A 20,463-nucleotide genomic window follows, 5' to 3' on the forward strand; every position below is an offset into this window, starting at 1 on the left:
ATATAGATGTATATACAGATAACTACTCCCCTTCCTTTTTCAATGACCTATTTTTTGTCTGCTAGCAAATTGTTTTCTGCTACTTGGCTGTGTTAATACTTCCGACACAATTGGTTGATATTCAATGACCCAATTGAGAGTCGGCACAAGGACACTACGATGGGGAGATACAGTTATTTAACCTCTTCCCCCCTCTGGTGTTTTACTCTCATGTGCTCACAAAGAATTTAATAATAGCTTTGTTTCACCATTGAACCTATGTGATTATAAACATGTAAACAGGGAGTAAGGGAGGGAACAATGGATCGAATATTCAATTTTTAGGAGTCTTAGACTTTGGGTACTGGCTTAAAGGGAATGTGCAAGAATTTAACAGTTTCTGGCTGAGTTTGGGTACTAGCGCATGAAATGCCGCTACTTGCTGTGTTAGTTTTGAATATAGCAGACGGAAGAATTTGTTTTGATATGGCTGGTTTAAAAAAATTTTCTCTAAAAATTATCATGATAAAAACTTTATTGTGATATTTGTGTAATAAGCAATCAAAGAACCCTAACCTAACAACCTAAATTTAATTCTTGTGTATAGTGGCATTTAAAATCTATGGAAATGGGTTAAACGAGTTCCAGGAAGATTTTTCTAGTAATTAATTACAGAATGGTTACATCAGTCTGATATACTGGTAATCTAATTTTCAAATGATCGCTTTTTTCTTATTTTATAATTTTCTAAATTTTATTATACCCCCTTTACAATTTTCTTCAAATTTTCTGGATTAATCTGGATTTCATGGCCTTTCTTTGAAAACTCCTAAATTGAATTAATTGCCATTGTCCCCTCCCTTACTCCCTGCATTGTGAAGCTCATCTAAAACAACAATGACTGGTGCCTATGACTTTTTCCTGTTTTGACGACTGAATTTTTTATGTAATTTGAAGTCAACGGGGACAATGGATATAGAATACGTGCATATTGTGACAGATGATTTTTTTGTTATTTTGGGTAGCAAATATATTCCTCAGACATTGGTCAGTACGTTCATCCATCGTCAAGTGGAGGAAGTTATATGAAGTCATTTGGGACTTTAGCCGGACAAAAAGAATGTAAACAAAGAAAACAAAAAGTCTTTCTATTACTTTTAATAAAAAATAACAATTTTAAATTTATGATTTTATTAAATGATTAAATTTATCAAAATATTAACAAATACATAAATTTTAATTTATTAAAAGATAATATTTGCAATTCTGTAACAAATTTTTTATTTATATAAAGATCACGCAACCTTAAGGAGATTGCATGTAAGAAATTAGTTGATCGTTGATATATTCATAATTTTTTCTTCAGAGCCATTTGGGGGTTCTCACTACACGTCCCTTCAGGGGGCAAGGGGGCCTATAAATAAAAAAAACATTACAGAAAATGTAATATACTAATGATGGATTTAAAATCTGCAAGATAAGCCATTCTCCAAGCCATTATGTATAATCAGGTATAATTAATATCCTTCCCAACCCTTCAAAAACAAGTTTTGGGTACCTGTAGTTATCACACATTCGTTCTGAATGATCATCACCAAACTTCAAGTCTCTCATAAACCGAATCTTGAATAAAATAATAATTAGTTAAAATAAAGATATCTCCACATTTAATGGAATTTGTAAAATTTTACAATGTTGACAGCTGTGTAATTCTAGTGTTGCTCTTCTGCGGCTCTTGCAAGAAATTAAAATATTGCAGCTGGATTGGTCACTCTTTATGAAGTTATTACAATTTTTTCTCAAATTAATGATTACCTGGGCCTGGGAAACTTCAATTGGCTGTTTGAACAGGATCCAGGTGACAGATTCAAATAGAGGTGGAGTTGTCAGGGAACCTTCATATGTGTAGTAGCTCTTGTTTCTAGATATATAGATAGATAAATATCTTTGTTCCTTAATTAAGGCTTAGTATTCACTACACTAGGTATCTTAACTAGTTAAATGCTCAAGGATCTACAGAGAGATAAAATGCAATAAGACAATGGACAACAAATTGATATACAATACATACCCAAAGATGATAGACACAAATATATTAAGATTAATTGAAACTGTTAGAATTTGGTGAAGTATTGCCAGTCTTGATAGATAAATACCTTCGGTATAAAATTATTGTAAAGTAAACCAAAATCTTGGAAGTCTTGATAGATAAATACTATTAGTATAAAATTATTGTAAAGTAAACAAAAAATGTACATAATTACCTTGGCAAAAAGTTAGCAGGATCCATAGGAGCACAGATATCAACCTTGTCTCCCTTCCTAAGAAATAATCAACCATATTTAGTATATAAATAAATAGATTTAGGGGGGGTAAATACCCCCTCCTAAATGGTTGGGGGTGCCTACGGCACCTCCAGGGTAGGGGTAAATTTTAAATGGGGGGAGTAAAATGAAAAAAAATTTGGGGGTGCCTACTAAGAGATATAAGTTTTCCGGAATTGTAATGTAGGGAGTAGATTTGAAATCTGCATCAAATTTTAAGGATTTTTTATAAAATTCGTTTTTTGTATAATTCTTTATCTAAAAGCGGAAATACAAATATAGTTCATTAATTTTGGCATCTGTGATTGGTGGATTTAAAAAATCTGCGCTCTGATTGGATGTCGTACATCATTCAACCAATTAGAGCGCAGGTAGTTTAAAATCCACCTATCCTATTGGTCAAAATTAATTAACTTAAAATGTATTTTCGCTTTTAGAAAATTTTTTTTACAAAAAATGAATTTTATAAAAAATCCTTAAAATTTGATGCAGATTTCAAATCTACTCCCTACATTAAAATTCCGGAAAACTTATATCTCTTAGTGCCTAGGGCACCCCCAAAATCGTTTGGGGGGGGGGGGGTAATCGCCCCATTACCCCCCCCCCTTGGACGCCTATGGGCGAAACGCCGAAAACCGCTATATCCCGCCGATTTTTTTCTTTTTTTTTCTCGCCAATATTATGATATTTTATACTAAAAATAAAGTATGTGTCTGACGTATTCATATCATTTGATATATTAATTGTTTTGCTTATTTTAATATCTATAAAACATGTAAAACAATATGTGTGCTTTTTTTTTGACTCTGTTTGGCCAATAACAGTTTCAAAAATCACCATATAATAGACAGCTTTCCGCAGATATTAAAATGAAAAATTACAGATTAAAACTAAATTTGGTAGTCCCGGTGGGACGAATGCCCGGGCTAACAAAAGTAATATTGATTTTATTACATTCATTTTAATATTCGTGAAAAATTGTCTGTAATAAGATGCTCTACATGATTTTTTTTGTATGGATGAGAACCAGGTATTAATCGGTTTCGACGCCATACTAGAAAATTAATTACATAGAGTGATCAACACAGTTTAATTAAACATGTTATTTTTATTTGATAAGTCCAATACACAGTGTTTCATGTTAAAAAAACAATCTTCAGTTGGTTATAAATAAAAAGACATGATGCTTTAATGAGCATAAGTTTTATACTGTTTATTAAAAAACAAAAGATGATTTTTTTCCTCAAGTGGAGGTAAGGAATGAGGGGGGGGGGTGATTTTGCATAATAAAAAAGGGGAAAGGTGGTGAGGTATTTAAATTTTACCATTTAATTATGACTAATGTTTCTTATTAAACACATAAAAAGGCAATATGTACTTTGTAGTGATGAATATTATGCATGATATATATAAAAAAAATTGCTATAATATGGCCATACAAGGTTAAGTTTGGTCCAGTAAGTACTTTTTCCGATGTATGCAGTGGTTGAGGACTTCATTTCTCATGTTGAGTGATGTTGTGGTTGATTTTGAAGCATGGGCAATGGAAACGCATTCTGTCAGGCATAATTGGCATTTCTTGAAGTTTTGGTTGTAAGTCGTTGCAAGGGCTTTTATTGGCCATTTTAGGCTGTGTGGCTTGTTCTGTTCTTTAAGCTTTGAAATGCAGTCAGAAAGCTTAGTACCATTGTTGTTGTGTCTAAATGAGTGCAAGTGTTTGTAGTATCTGTTTTTAAAAGGTCCAGATGACAGCCCTATATATTGGTATTTAGTTTGGTTTCTTTCATCTGTGACAAGGGCTTTGTACACCAAACTTTCTGTAAGGCATTTTCCATCCAGGGGGCAATCTTGTGGATTTCTACAGTTGCAACCCTTTTCTGTAGGTAGGTTTGATTCACCCAGTAGTTTTTTGTTATGGCTTTGGATTATACTTCCCATGTTAGCCATTGTTGAATATGAAACTTTCAATGTGTTTCTGTTGTAGTATTTATGGAGTGGTGAGTTTTTAGGGAAGTGTTTGTCAACTAGCTTTAAGAACTCCTTAGCAATGTTAGTTTTTACTGCAGAGTTGTATGGAGGATTGAACCAAATTACTTTCCTTTTTCTGTTCTTTGGCAAAGTGTTTCGATTTTGTTGTTGTAGTTTGTATGTTAAAGTATGCTTGTAACCTGAGGCTTTTAAAGCTTTTTCATACTTGGCTTTCTCTGATTCAAAAATCGTTTGATTACTTGATAGCTCAGATGGAGATTGTTTATAATAAATGAAAGACATACTTGGGAATTTTTCTGAGTAGGTCACACAGTTTTCCAAATTCAGCGTGCTCTGCTCCAACCTAATACAAATAACAAGTTAGTTATAATTAAAATCATGGGTCTTGGTAAATTGCAGGGATCAAAAGGGATAAGACATGGTTGATAAATTGATGTATATCCCCAATGCTGATATCCCTTGTATAGATTACAATTAATGGTCGAAAAATTTGAACACGCAACTTAATGACCAAACCTTTCAAAATTTCATAAAAGACCCCAAAGTTGCAAACAAATAAGAAAATTTTATTATAAAACCTTGGGGACTAGTGTAATAAAGAGCCAAGTGTCCTCTCCCTCCCTGGGTAACATGTCTATGGCTATGAACTGCTCTAACATATTGCAATTTATAATAAAGGATGTAGAATATAGTGGAAAAATTGTCGTCAATTTAGATTTCTAACATGGACATCATTGATTGCATAGGCGTCCAAGGGGGGGGGTAATGAGGCGATTACCCCCCCCCCAAACGATTTTTGGGGTGCCGTAGGCACCCCCCAAAAATTTTTTCATTTTACCCCCCCCCATTCAAAATTTACCCCCCCCCAAAATAAAAAATCTCTAATAAAAAAAATTTTTGCACGCTTCGCGCGCATTTTTAATACTATATATTTAATAAAATTTAAATTACCCCCCCCAAAAATTTTACCCCGGGGGTAAATTTTTGGGGGGGTAAACTAAATTTACCCCTGCCAACAGATTTCAGGGGGGGTAATTACCCCCCCCCCCAAGCAAATTTTACCCCCGGGGTAAAAATTTTGGGGGGGGTAAAAAAATTTGCGGCGCGCTTCGCGCGCCATTTTACTCCCCCCCAAACACGAATTACCCCCCCCCTAAAAATTTTTACCCCCCCCCCAAAATAAAAAGCTTGGACGCCCCTGATTGATTGTTCTGTTCGTTCATCCAGAAATCCAATAAAAGTATCCAAAGTTTTTGAGCTCAACCCCCCCCCCCCATGCAGATGTAAAGATGCTCTCTGCCCCTACCTTGATCAGCATGCCCAGAACAGCCAGACCATCGGGTTTGTCCGCGGCCTCGCCGAAGCTGCCGTACTTGACGTTGTAGTGCACAAGATGCAGCTCAGCAGAGAACATCTGAATAGATATAAATATAAATAAATAACCTATAAAATAAATAAATATCGGAAATTACTGGTCTGAATTAGTTGTACTCTTCAGTGAAGCTTTATAAATGTCTTGGGGTGGTTTCAGGTTTTTTTTTTATATACCTTCCCAAGACGCTAGGAACGAAGCAACTATTATGAATATAAATCAAAGAATAAAGATGAAAACATTCAAAGGTAGCGAAGCATAAAGAAATTAATGATTGACAAACGGACAAAGTAAATAAAAAATGAATTGTTCATTAATAACAAAAGAAGATAGAATAAGATCTATCTTAAATAGCAGCCATGAAAATCAAATTTCTCTTATGGAGAATCTCAATAGTTTTATGTACTGACCGACAGACAATGATAGAGTAGTTTCGCTACGAATACATAAATGATTCAAGGGAAAAGAATCAAGCAATTTATTGGCGGCTGCAGATTTTATAAAAATAGTGCAACTTACATGTTGCCGATGATTTTACTATTTTGCAACTGTGAAAAGCAACTTAAGGTTGCAGCTGTACTTAACTAAATCATGAAAGGCGATTGAATAGGGCTACTGCACTTTTGTATCGCGATATTTTTTATTGGCATTTGATTGATATGTAATGAAAACATTGAATAACATATGCATTTTAACGAGTTTTTTTTTGTTTTTTTTTATTATCTTTTTTCTTCGATGAATGAATAAAATTGGAAATTAAGAATCTTGATAAATATTGTGAATTTGAGATGAAATGATCAAAAGTTGCGAGATATTAAAATGGATGTTCATGAATTGTATGGAAAATCTTCCTAATGAGGAAACTAAAGAAATCAGGCCAGAAATAACTAAAAACAAAATCTATATAATAAAAAAATAAAGGAAAAACATGATTTAACTGTTATGTCCCACCCACCATTAACATTCTCACCTAATTTCCATTTTAGGCTTTTAAGACTTAAATCTTTATCTTTGTTCCTGGAGCTTAAAATAAAATGAATCAATTGATTGTACTTGCAACCAAACATGTTTTGAAAGTTGAAATAAAACAGATGTACATTGTTCCTAACTCAAATCTTATTCTCATTTAATTATTTAATAACAAATATTTTTAGGGGAAAAGAGAGGGGTTACAGCTGCTAAATAATTTGTTTTTAAACAATGAAGGTACTGTCATTTTATATTTGTTGATTGTAGTTTTTTGAGCTTCGGTTTTATGGATGTTGTCATCCTATCCTTACATTTCTTTGGTTCTACCCATTTTTAAATCATAAGAGTGAAAATTATTAATTACCAGGCAATGATTTTTAACAAGTAAAGAAAGAGGTATTTTTCGATTTCAACAACAAAAAAACTAATTTTGACAAAATCCAAACTAAAAACTTTTTTTGAATTAGAGATATTTAAAAAAAATAGTACTGCTGCTACGTCAGGCGTTTAAAAGGAAAATATTATCCCATATACTTCCAGATTTTAGGCTTATACACAAAGGTTCTGCAACCCAAATATAAATTGCAATCAAAGGAATGACTGTTTAATTTACAGAATAGAAAATATGTAAATCATTATTACTGACATACATAAATGTTAAGTTTAAGTATGCTATTGTGTTGTATTGCGGTAATGTAATATTATCTGGAGGTAAAAATATGCGAAAGTGAAGGTGCTCCATCGCCAAGAAATTAAAATTGCTGCTGAATCATGACACCCATTCAAAGTGTTTAATCACTACAGCAAAAATATTAAATTGTTTGGTCGTTTTGTATACCTCTAGCATAAGCAGGAAGAAAGGGTGCATAAGACTGTAAATTACACTAGTACCCAAAGATTTGTAACTATTTTATCTTATTCATTGACGTAAGAAAAGCTGAGTACTTTCAATGGATTTTGATTAATTGTTCTTATAAGGGTCCAAACTTTTAACCGATAACTTAATCCCACAGATGAGGTAATTATATTATTATCCCTGATTCTGAATCAGCCTCTACCAATAACGAAATTAATTCGGAAAAAAAATCACGAAACCTATACGTGTTTTTCAGCTGTCGTTGGGGGGCAACACATCGTAAAAATGACGACCTCTACATTTGCCCCCCAAATATTATTTTAGATTTATTTTGCTTGTTGGTTATACCTTATTCCTGATTCTGAATATACGAGTAGCATATTTTTTCAGTATTCTGTTGCTTTTCAAAAAATCAAAATAACAAATAAAATTAAATTACTTTGAAAATTCAAGAACACTCAAAAATAATCTTAAGAAATTATCATTTTAGACGAATCATGACATTAATTCCACTGTATAAATTAAAGGGACAAACATTTATTTAGAAAAATTTCTTAATTTCTGTTATGGAAGTCTAAAATTTAGTTGAGGGGATGTAAATATCCATTTATGCTAAGCCTAACTCATTACTGCTTTACTTTCTTATATAAAAAATAAGTTGCTGCGCTACTAATGGACAAATAGTCCATGTTACTTAATACTCAGCAAGGGAGAGGATAATGGACTACACTGGCATCAAAGTTTAAAACCATGTTATCTTATTCGTTGGGTCAAAAACTTTGGGTACTTTGATTAGTAGGTTCCAAACAACTAGAATATTTCCGAAATTGATTTAAATCTGAAGTGGAAAAATTGTTTATCTTCAATGGAAATGTGCAACAATTTATTGTCAATTGTCTTATCCCTTAGGATCCCTGTAAATATAAGTCGACTGTCTCCAAGTGAAGACTAATGACAACATGCCAAGTTTTAATGCAGTTCTTATCTTGATTGCAGAACCGGTAAATTTTCACTTAACATTAGGAATATAAGGATAAGACAATAGACAATAAATTCCCTCAATGTGCACAGTCGAGCAAAGACCCCCTGCCCCTTATTTTAAAATAAATTAAAAATAAATGTTAGTAGCATTCGTGTGTTTTTAGGTCAGGTTAAGTTAGGTTGTATTGGTTGTTTTGCTCCTTTTGATGGAAAGTACCTCATTTATCTGCTTCAATCTATTCAATTTATGAATCAGTTTGTAAAGAAAATCAAAATAATCATCTATATTCTTCATTGTGTTCGTTTTTTGTATCAATCTATAATGTTACCATGGGGAATTAAAATAACCAGTTAAAATTAAAATGCAACATTATGTTTAATTTTTTCACACATGTTAATTCATCCAATTTATAGATTTATCTTTCTTCAATCTGGAAGTTAATTAGATAGATTGATGGATTTTAAATAATCCATATATATAAGTAACATGCTATACACATGTGTATTGTGTAACTTAAGATATTGTTAACTGCTGGTCTAATATGATTCTTCCTATAGGTCCAATGTAGTTTATATAACTATTTTTGGGAAGAATATCCAACCCTCCTGAGATAAATCACCCTTAGAAAAAAATACCTCGACTTCCCATTCTTCCCTTAAGATGCCTGTAGTGGCGCAGCCGCTATTATAGATCAGAAAGTACTTAATTCTAATATCTAGAGATTAAAAAATTTTCATTTATGGTTTTACTGATAAATATTGCATTATAATTATAATGAAGTTCCAATCAAGATAAGAAGAACCTGAAATTTATAGTACACATACGTTGGGAAGATTAAGATATGTATGTTGCATAATATTATAGTAGAAGGAATTTTCATCAAGATTAAGAAACTTGTTCATTTCAAGTTTACTTAAGAATTCCTAGTACAAAATTTGAATTATACATTGATAGATATAAAGTGGGTAGATGCTACGCTTGAAATATTATAGTTGCTTGTCCTAGTAATCACCATTAGGTAATTAAGTTAATAATAACATAAAATTTTGCATTAAAGTTTTTGTTCCAAGATTGTTATAAAAATTAGTCAGCCAGCTAAAACCGCTTTAGCAGCAAAAAGACCATAGTATATTTATTGAATTTATACAGTTAAGTGTTAAACTACGTAAAGACGGACGGACAAACCGCCACCGAAAATGTATAAATGGTTTGCATTTATACTGGATTATAAGACAAACTAGAATGAAATATTTATTGCAAATACTGATCAGGTTTGAAATAATGATCAAGATATGAAACGAGTTAATTTCTTTTTGCCTTAGTAATCAAATGTACCACGTTTAGTCATTCAAAAGGTATTTTTTTTCAGGGAGGGGTTAATTTTAATTGGCGGAAAAAATGATCCCCATATTTTTTTAGCATTTAAAATAAAGAAAGAGGAAATCTTTGTATAAAGAAATCATAGTTCTAACATTATAAAAGAGATGAGCCACTGACCAATACATTGATGGATATCCCCAATGATGATACACAAAAATACTCATTTTGTAGATTGCAATTAAAGGTTGAAACTTTTCGACAATCAACGTAATAAAAAATCGAAAAACAAAAACAAAAAAAATTAGTATTCATTGCCTTACCTTTCCATCTACAGTGTGCTCGCTGCCACGGCCATTCTCTCCACCCCAGTGAGCATGGAACTGAGCCAGCTGGTACTTGTCGTTGCCCAGGGGTCCACCACTCAGATCTGAAATTGTCAGGGGTTAGTTGTGCTAAAAAGCATTTATAACACAGTACTTCAAAAATCATAAGAGCTCTGAGCCAGCCATCAATATAATGAAATGAAATATGAATATAATGAAAAAGGCTGGCAACATCCCTCAAAATGCCTAGTCGAGCACAGAAAACCCTTCCCTAGTGTTGAAAAGTAATTTGAAATAAAGGGGAGCGACATTAAGTTAGGTTATGTTGGGCAAACAAAACCTCCTTTCAATTAATTTTTAAAGATTTGAAGCTGTGTGCTCGCTATGTACTTTGAGGGAGAGCACCAAAAGGCTTAAATAATTTTACTGAAAATCTTAGGCTGTTCTGATTTTAGTACTCAACATAAATGTCTTGGATCCGAAGAAAATAATACACTAAGAAAAGGGTGAGGAGAAAATGTGTTTATTTTGATTTTAATTATCAAATTAAAAATCAAATTATTTTAGTAAATTTTTTATAATTGATTTTTAAAATGATATAGTTTGTGTATTAATTTGATAATGAAGGCAAATATTTTAAAAAATCTCCTCTTAGTGTTTAATTTCGGTATTAATTCCAGACATTTTTTAAAAATCTAAAGATAAATACAAGTAAACTCGACTAAATTATAAATAATTTTACCTTCAAAATCAAATTATTATTGTTGTAGTGTAGAATATGAAAACACTGGGTAAAAAATTGTGAAAATGAGATTTATTATTGGAGTTAAATTTATTAGGACAATCAATTAATATTCTTTATTCAACCAAAAGTTATATTTGTAAAATTTTGTAGATTGTAGCTTACTAGTGGCTTCGACCCTAACATACAGGGGCTCTGTATTTGAAGGAAGGTGGACGGGGTAGAATAAAATAGCTTTAAACCATCCAAAGACTCAAAGGGGGGGGGGGCGAAAGTGACACTTTTGAAACCAAAACTAAAAGTCAAAGGAACTCAACTAAAAAAAGAGATACAGGTCTGACATTTTGCATGGCAGTTGCTTTATAGGGGTACAATATGGAACTGTGAAGAAACGGCGGCGCAACCGCCGAAAACCGCCGAGAAAAGGCAAAAAAAAATTCGGCGGGAAACGGCGGTTTTCGGCAGTTGCGCCGCCGTTTCTTCACAGTTCCATATAGTACCCATATAAAGCAACTGCTATGCAAAATCTCAGACCTGTAACTCTTTTTTTAGTTGAGTTCCTTTGTTGACTTTTAGTTTTGGTTTCAAAAAGTGTCACTTTCGCCCCCCCCCCTTTAGAAACAAATAAACAAAAGGTCGGGAGAGGGGTGGAGAGTTATAAAGAATTGACATTTAATACAAAAAAAAGGATTCTTTTTGATATAAAGCTTAAATAACACTCCCACCTCTTGGCGGATAAAATCTTTTATTTTAAATGAAAACTTTAGGTTGTTACTTATCCCTACAGTTTGCAGTCACAGAAGTCAGACTTTAAAGAATTTTCCAATCAAAATAGAATTTAGAATTGCAGACAAATAGAAAGCAATTAAGCTTGCAAAGTGTCAGTACAGTTTGGACTTTTTAGAGAGTTATGCTACTTTACACTTTGTTCAAAAACGTGTCCGTATGTCTGTTAACATTTATATCAGTATGTAAGTCAGGAAAATAAAATGAAGTATATTTTAAGCTTTCTAAAAATACAAATCTCTTGATTTGTAGATAATTGTATGTTTGTGCGTCACTAAAGATCTTTAAAACGGGCAAGACCAAGACCATTAATCATTAAAAAATATGATTGGTCCAAGGTCAATTCTTAGCAGAAAATGAATTACTAAAACAAGAACAGTTTTTAAATTAAATAAACAGCCTTTCCTCAGATTAACTAATGCAGAATAGCTATAAAACAGTAGTGTAAAAACACACAAATTGAGACTTATCACATACTTTTCTTTTTAATTCAAATTGTTCAAATTTAGATACGGCAGGAATAAGGAAGTTTTGATTTTACCATAAAAACACTTTTAGTCTTTTATGTCTGAAAATATCTTTTTTTTATAAAGTTTGGTTTAGGTTTGTTAATTTAACATTATGATCTTACTAAACACTTAACTTATTGATTTAAGGAAAAAAAATTTCATAATATTATATTTAAAGGGGACTATCCACGAACGAGAGCAAGTGATTCCAAGCAAATTCCATAATTGATCCATAGAATTTTTTTAGTGAATATACTAGGTTTATTGACTAAAAAGTTAGGTTTCACCATGGTTTTTATATGGAATAAACTTTGAAATGTAAAGCATTTTTTGATGCAATATCATCAAACGCTTTGTTGAGTTTAAAGGACAAAATAAAATAACAAGGCAGAAAAGCATCAAATGCTGTAAATTGCAAAATCTATACATTAATTGAACTGTTTACAATATAAAGTTTCCAACCCTTTTTATAAATATACATTTTTGATCAAAATAATATACTTTTGCATTAAGCTTTTAAACAACAGTTTGAAATCAACAAAATACTGCACCGAAAAATGCTTAACAATTCTAAGTTTTTTTCATATAAAACCATGGTGAAACCTAACTTTTTAGTCGATAAACCAAATAATAAACATAAACCTAGTATATCCACTAAAAAATATCATGGCTCAATGCTGAAAGGTGCTTCACTTGCTCTCGTTTGTGGATAGTCCCCTTTATGTCTTGGGGTGGTTTTAAGCTATTTTACTACCCTACCAAGATGCTAGAGCCGAGTCTGCAAGTACGATAAAAAGAATCTTAATTCTTTCTTTTTTAAAGGGGGGGGGGGGCGAAAGTGACACTTTTTGAAACCAAAACTATAAGTCAACAAAGGAACTCAACTAAAAAAAGAGTTACAGGTCTGAGATTTTGCATGGCAGTTGCTTTATAGGGGTAAAATATGGAACTGTGAAGAAACGGCGGCGCAACCGCCGAAAACCGCCGTTTCCCGCCGAAATTTTTTTTGCCTTTTCTTGGCGGTTTTCGGCGGTTGCGACGCCGTTTCTTCACAGTTCCATATTGTACCCCTATAAAGCAACTGCCATGCAAAATGTCAGACCTGTAACTCTTTTTTTAGTTGAGTTCCTTTGACTTTTAGTTTTGGTTTCAAAAAGTGTCACTTTCGCCCCCCCCCTTTGTATTTTTTGCCTCCCCTCTGAGTTTAAGATACTTGCATTACTTTCAATTTAAAATAGTTTTATTTTTATTTTGTCTATTCGGTTAATTTGAAATACTTTCCAAGTCTTATGTTCTTTAGTTTTTAAATATAAATAGCTACAGTTCCAAGAAAAATTTATATTTTAGAGGCACTATGAAGGCCATAAATAATATAGCTTAAAACCTATTCTTTTTTAAAACGTAGTTTCCCTGTAAGTCCCGTACCTGCCCAGATATTTTCGAGATCTTTTTATACACACAAAAATATGAATCCAACCACATAGAACAATTTTTCAATAAATCTCATTTTTATAGAATCTGTGTATTATCAAAACAACAAACTGGGGGTGTAAAAGGAAATGATTTTGTGCAGTTTTTTTTTGGATGCGAGTTTACTTGTTTTTTCTCTAGGTTTCTTTATGCATGATAATAAGGCATCAATTCCTAAATAGATGGCAAGATAGAAAATTAGATAGATAATATGAATTGTATTTTCATTAAAAGTAAAATCTACATTAAAAAAAAACATCTGAACATAAAAAAAATAATGAAGACAGTTTCAAGGATTTAAATCATAGAACTGGGACTAATATTCTAAAGAAGGAAAAGGTTTTAGAATGGACAGAAAAGATTTAACTTTTTATTATTTTTTTTTTTTTGGGGGGGGGGGGGGTTGCGTTCTGAGCTCCCTGGCAATTTGAGAGAAAGCACCAAACATTTTTTTCGATTTATAAAGAAATATCTATATTCCTAGAATTTTGCCTTTCTGCAAAAAGATTTCTGTCTCTCAATTTCAAGTGCAATTTTACTATTTTATACTAATTTACAATGAAGCTGTCCAACTATCTATCTATCCATCTGTCTAAATATCTTTCAATCTATCTTTCTATCCTTGTTATCTATCTAAAAATTGAATTGAATTTACAATTGCTGGTCAAAATAAAAGCACTGAAACAGAAAATAAAAAGTTAAATAAACATACATAGATCTGCTTTTTAATGTAATGCATTATCTTTAATGAAAACAAAATTAAAATTTTAGAGAGTGTTTTAATGTAAAGATTTGATACTTCTTAATCAAGTTTGTTCTATTTTAGCAAAAATATAAAAAAATAAAATTTACAATCCGATTTATAAAATTGAAATGCACATAATGAAATTATCCTTTTTTTAAAGATGACAAAGCATGATAAAGTGATTTTAAGAAAAATTAAAATCTTACTGTACAATTTCATTATTTTCAATAGTTATTTTTTAGATAATTTTGTTTTTTATTTATCTGTTGCTTTGTAATCTTTATTATCTAATATGGGGGCAGGGGAGTGGGTGGGGGGAGAATCAACCTACATTTAATAATCATAAAAACCTTGACCCTTCATGAGTGAAATAGTCATTCAGATAAAGATAAGTTTTTTAACTTTGTATTATATTTTAGCCTTCTATTTATCAATCTATTTAGCCATCTATTCATCCATCTATTTCAACATCTAACTATCCATCTACCATCTATTTCAACATCTATCCATCCTTTTTCTATATCTATCCACATATTTCAACATCTATCCATCTATTTCAACATCTATTCATCTATTTCTACATCTATTCATCTTTTTCTACATCTATCCACCTATTTTAACATCTATCCATCTATTTCAGCATATATATCTATTGATCTATTACAACATCTATCTCTCCATCCATCTCACTAATCAAAGTTACTTACGAGATCCATCACTATTGACATTGACTTTCCATGAGGAGCCAGTATTCTCTACACTCATACAGTTTTTGGGATCATACATGTACTTCAATTCACCAAGCTCATCACACACTTCAACCTGCAGAGATTGATAGATTGGTAGAGGAAGGAATAGATTGATAGGATTCATAGATAGAAAATAATAGCTAGATATAAAAGGAAAGATAGAAAAAAGCTTGATAAATATTTTAAAAGGACGATACACGTATAGAAAAAGAGAAGGCTAAATCGATAGATAGACTAAGGTTAGAAAGACTGAAAAAGGATGGATGGATAGTAAAAAGTATAGATATAATGATTAAGGATAGAAAGAAGTATGGATAGAAAGAAAGATACATGGATATTGGATAATTGTATATAAAGGCTGCAATTAAAACAAGGATTCAACATTCTTATGTATCAAACAGACAGACCTACTATGTGAGTAATAAATAAGATTCTATTTTGTCTTAGGAATCTTTACACAAAAATCAAACATCATTTCTTATAGTAGACGAGCATTTCCCTTTTTTATAATTATATCCATCTGTATAGACACCAAAAATCCAGTTCCCCCAATAATGGACTGACGGACGGACATATAAAGTCATTGTGTAGCTCTACTTCTAGCAATCAATGTGATTAAGCTAGAAATTTTCGTTATAGTAATTAGAATAATTCTTTAAAACATACAGGGATCTAAAGGGATATGACAATGGCCGATAATATGATGATACATAAAATTACCCCATCTGTAACACTTCAAACGTTTGGACACTCACCTTAATGAACCAAACAATCACAATTTTTAAGTCCTCAAAGTTTTTCGACCAACAAATAAGAAAACGTTATTATAAAACTTTGGGGACTAATGTAATAAATAGCCTGAACATACCTTGTTGGTTTGGACATCAATGGGTGACTGTCTATTACCCTCTACTGCAACTGGGTAGGCTCCTCCCTCTACAATATGCCACATGGAGGGTCCTAAAAAGGAACGGTAAAATTACAACCATTAATAATTATACCTCTAAGAAACACCCCATAGTAAAATTTAATACAAAACACAGAAAAAAATATAGTTATACAATTGGTGTACATCAAAAAAGCTTTAAATTAATTCAAACATGTTTTTCATGAATTTTAATGTTTAATGCCTTGGGGCTATGTTACAATTTTCAATACATAATCAAATAGTCCATAGAGAAGCAGGAGTATAGGGATAAGACAATTAACTATAAATAAATATTATTTACAAAAAAAAACTTTCATTGCAAGATTAAAATTATTCAAAGAAAAAACTCATTGTCATCTCTTTTAACTAATAAATATAGCCATAACAAAAATTTATCCCTCTTTGTTGCGTGACTGACGGGCTGACGGACAAAGTAAATTGGATGATCTTTGAAAAAGTGATGTCTTGATAAAAAAGAATCAGCAAGCTATCTTGAAAAGAACAGCTAAGAAAATCAAAACAGCAGTGGGACGGTTATACAAGGTGAATTATAGAGTAACTTTGCTATTAAAAACTATCATAGACTATGTGTTCTAATCCTTGTTAAAAGTGCGGCTACTCTGTACTAAGATAATCAAATTGTAAGTTAGTCTGGCGGTCAAAGTAAACTATAATGATTATTTATTGTATAGTATTATAAACAGCTTTCCGGGAATATAAAAATGTACAATTATAAAATTAAAACTAATTTTGTTAGCCCCGAGATGATTATGGCATGGGCTAACAAAACTGGTTTTAATAAAATTATTATACATTATTATATTTGTAGAAAACTCCATATAATACGATACGATACATGATTTTTCAGTATTGCTTAAAACCGGTTCTATTCCAGCGGATATTGGTCGGTTTCGAAGCCATACTGGAAAAGTGTTACTTACCATTGTCACCGCCGTATCCCCACTTTTCCATTTTATATATCTGAAGTAAAGATATCAATTATATTTATGTATCCGCGGACAATTGTCTAACAGACCACATATAAAAATTTCCAGGGATCTAAGGTTTATAAATTGCTGTACATTCAAAATGATTTTTAAAAATTACCCTTCTGTAGATTGGTATAATTGTTGGATGGGTTTGGACAATAAAAATTTTATGAAAAAAATGATAAGAGTACCCAAAGTTTTGGAGCCAACGAATATGATAACGTGTTTGCAAAACTTTGGGTACCAGTGCTTTTATTAAGTCTATTTATAGAACAATCCCTTTCAAAATAAAATATTATAAAATATCAATTAAATATTTATTTCAATGAATGATAAAATTAAAGTAATTAATTGAAATGCTTTATTTTGTTCCTATATCAAAATAGCTTTTAGAATATGTTTATGCAAAAAAGCAAATTTTATAACATCACTTTTCCTTTCATTTTTAAAATACATCAGACATATTAAACTTATTTGCTAAAATGGCCTTAAACCTGTACATTGCCAACACAAGGCATCCCTGAAAAGCTTATTTCTATCACACAGAGACAGATTTTTACACATCCAACTACTATTTATTAACTTTTGCAGATTTAAATGCTAACTAAAATTGTTATGTTTTACTTTTCGCTCCAATGAGCATTGAAAAAAATTTGGGGTAGGTAAAGATATTCTACGAAACAAAACAAAAAATTAAGCTTGGCAAAATGGATATTTATTGATATCAAAATGTGTGACATGTTCAAAATTTTTAATTTTTTTCCAGTTTCCAGGGAGGGAGGAGGCATTTGACTGTAAATTATACTGATACCCAAAGTTTAATAAACTGTTTCTAATACAGCAGATAAAATAGTTCTTCAGCAACAATTAGATTCTGTTTTTAAATGGTCACAGGACTGGAGTATGCAATTTAATGTTGATAAATGCAAAGTCATGCACGTTGGAGCAAGAAACCATAACTTTGATTACTTTATGGATGGAAAAGCATTGAAAAAAGTTGAATTTGAGAAAGATGTTGGTGTCAGAATTAATAAAAACCTCAAACCTAGCCTGCAATGTAAAGAGTCCTCCAGAATTGCTTTAGCTATGCTTAATCAGCTTACTCGTGCGTTCCACTATAGAGACAGATTTACCTTTCTAAACCTGTACAAAAGATATGTTAGAGTACACCTTGAATTTGCTTCACCAGCTTGGAATCCTTGGCAAAGTGGAGATATTGAAGTTCTTGAAAAAGTGCAAAGGAAGGCTGTTTCTATGATATCTGGCCTAAAAGGAGAAACCTACGAAGCTAAGTTGAAAGAAATAAATCTGATGTCACTAGAAACTAGAAGGACAAGAGCAGACCTGATCCAAACCTTTAAAATACTAAATGGATTAGATTCAGTTAATGCTGACACTTGGTTTACAAGAGTTGAGCAGGGAAGGCCAGCTACAAGAAACACTAATAGTGAAAATTCATTACAGATTGATTTCAAACGTACAGAAATTACCAAAAACTTTTTTAGTACCAGAGCAGCAAAGTCATGGAATTCACTTCCAAATAATGTGAAAACTGCAGTGAATTTGAACATTTTTAAGAAAAGACTAGATATTTATTTGAACAGATGATTCTGTAAACCTCTGACAATGGTCCTACCTGGACTCTACAGAGTACTACAACAATAAAACAATAAAAAAACAATAAACGTGATCTTATTCGTTTGATCGAAAATTTTTGGTTCCAATCTATCAGTATCTAAAATTCTAAACAAAGAATTTCAATCTACTTAAGGGGTAATTTTGTTTATCATCACTTACAGTTATAAAAAAATTTAATATCTTTTTAAAATGCTGTATTATTTTTTTCTTGTTATTGTTGTGCTTCTTATTGACAAAATTGTATTTGGTTTGAAGAGTAAAATTCCATTGAAATGATTTGTGATGCCATAAAACTTAACAAATAAAGGGAATGCGCGAGAAAAAAAAAGATTTAACAATGCCTTTTTTTCTGTTTGCAGTAAGTAAATTGCTCAATCACGCAAATTTATATAACATTTTCGCTTTAAGTTTTTTTTCTTAAGCTGAATCGATTGAGTTTACTATTCTAAGCGTGGTTTTAGGCTATTTCATTTAGATTTAAGCCATGTGATGGCTTCAAGCTATTTTTCTGCAGCATTCCTCTCCTTTAATGAAAACCAATAGTACAAATGAAAAAAAATACAGATAAACAGACCGATGGAGAAACATTTTTTACAGAGTAACATTTTAAAAGTTAAACGCGGCAAAAAAGTGGCAAAATAAAAAAAAATTTTAAGTTTATTTTTTCCCCAGCCTAATCCCTTTAATCCTTGAAATAATATAATTCAATGTCAATGTTTGTGTTTGCAGTTTAATTAAAATAAATAACTTTTCATTAAAATCAAATGTCAACAACTGATAATCATAACACAACAATATATACATTTAAGTTTATCTTAAAAACTTTAGAATACCCTTCAGGGGCTTTATTCCATATAACTTTGGAAAATGGCATTAAACATGTAAATTGAAATAAAAATTATGAACCTTTTAAGCTGGTCTTAAGATCTAAAGTGCCATAAATATTTAAATAATAACTAGGTTTCATCTAAAACTGATATAAGTTAGATAAACAAAAAATGAATAAAACCCTAAATAACGGAAAAGTTATAATCAAAACAAAACAATTTAAAACTTAAAAAGGAAAAATCCTAATTAGCTTTTCTTGAGTAGTAATTAAAATGTCAATACTTTTTTAAGAGGTCTATATTTCTTAAATCTAACTTTAAGGTTTGTTTAAAATGTCTAAACATTTTTGGTCAATATTTAAAAGAAAAGGGGATTTTAAGATAAAAGAAATGTATGAAACATTAGTCGAATTAACAATAGACAGAAAAACTAAAAATAATATTGATTATAAACAAAAGTGAGTAGAACTAAAAATCAATTATAGAGAATTCCTATAAATGATTAAACATTGCTAAGCTTATTCTTCCTTACTGTAGAAAAGCTTTGATTTAAAATCCACACGAAACAATGCACCCACACACACGTCCTTCGCCTACGAGGTCTACAAGTTGACTGAAAGTGGTTTAAAACTCGCCGTATATAAATACTGATAAGCCATACCGTGCAGGGATAAGGGGACGGACGATTGCAAAATAAAAAAATCAGGAATAGGACAATTGGCATTTAACTGAATCTACCATTGGTAGCTTGTATTTTTTTGGGAAATGATATTTTTTGGCAGTTTCCCTCAAAGTATCTAGTTGGGCATAGCCCATTATAGGGGAATAAATTGAAAATAAGGGAGGGTTTCCTCTGTTTCAATGGGTCAGTTTAGGTTAGATTATTATGCGTACAGGGTCATGGAGCCACAACTATAGACCCCTGCAAGCGTTAGGTTTTGAGAGGAATCGAACCCACTTCAGGGT

The 20,463-nt window shown here is 31.6% G+C and overlaps 1 protein-coding gene across 2 annotated transcripts; it reads right to left on the reverse strand.

The window, feature by feature from the left end:
• Positions 1-1,153: 1,153 nt before the first annotated feature.
• On the reverse strand, positions 1,154-17,054 carry LOC145328428 (carbonic anhydrase 2-like). Of its 2 annotated transcripts, XM_080172118.1 has the most exons (11): positions 16,985-17,054; positions 15,984-16,075; positions 15,074-15,188; positions 13,748-13,795; positions 10,112-10,218; positions 5,599-5,706; positions 4,577-4,635; positions 2,244-2,300; positions 1,795-1,900; positions 1,538-1,602; positions 1,154-1,393 (listed from the first exon to the last, which is right to left on the reverse strand). In XM_080172118.1, exons 1-11 carry the CDS (start codon positions 17,013-17,015, stop codon positions 1,342-1,344), a joined length of 840 nt encoding a protein of 279 aa, XP_080028244.1. In that variant the 5' UTR covers positions 17,016-17,054; the 3' UTR covers positions 1,154-1,341. The 2 variants fall into 2 exon arrangements, with proteins under 2 accessions (XP_080028244.1, XP_080028245.1); XM_080172119.1 differs by lacking the exon at positions 13,748-13,795.
• Between the last annotated feature and the right edge of the window lie 3,409 nt (positions 17,055-20,463).

This window comes from Acartia tonsa, chromosome 9 (assembly GCF_053477335.1).
Source record: "Acartia tonsa isolate MP-2025a chromosome 9, ASM5347733v1, whole genome shotgun sequence".
Classification (NCBI taxonomy): Eukaryota; Metazoa; Arthropoda; class Copepoda; order Calanoida; family Acartiidae; genus Acartia; species Acartia tonsa.

Bases quoted from the DNA above. Each gene is read 5' to 3' on its own strand.
- LOC145328428 (XM_080172118.1), bottom strand. From the start codon at position 17,015: ATGGAAAAGTGGGGATACGGCGGTGACAATG. The intron at 2,301-4,576 runs GTATGTCTTTCA...ATTATTTCTTAG, and splicing joins CTACTCAGAAAAATTCCCAA to GAAGGGAGACAAGGTTGATA. The intron at 1,394-1,537 runs GTACCCAAAACT...TTTTATTTATAG, and splicing joins CGAATGTGTGATAACTACAG to GCCCCCTTGCCCCCTGAAGG.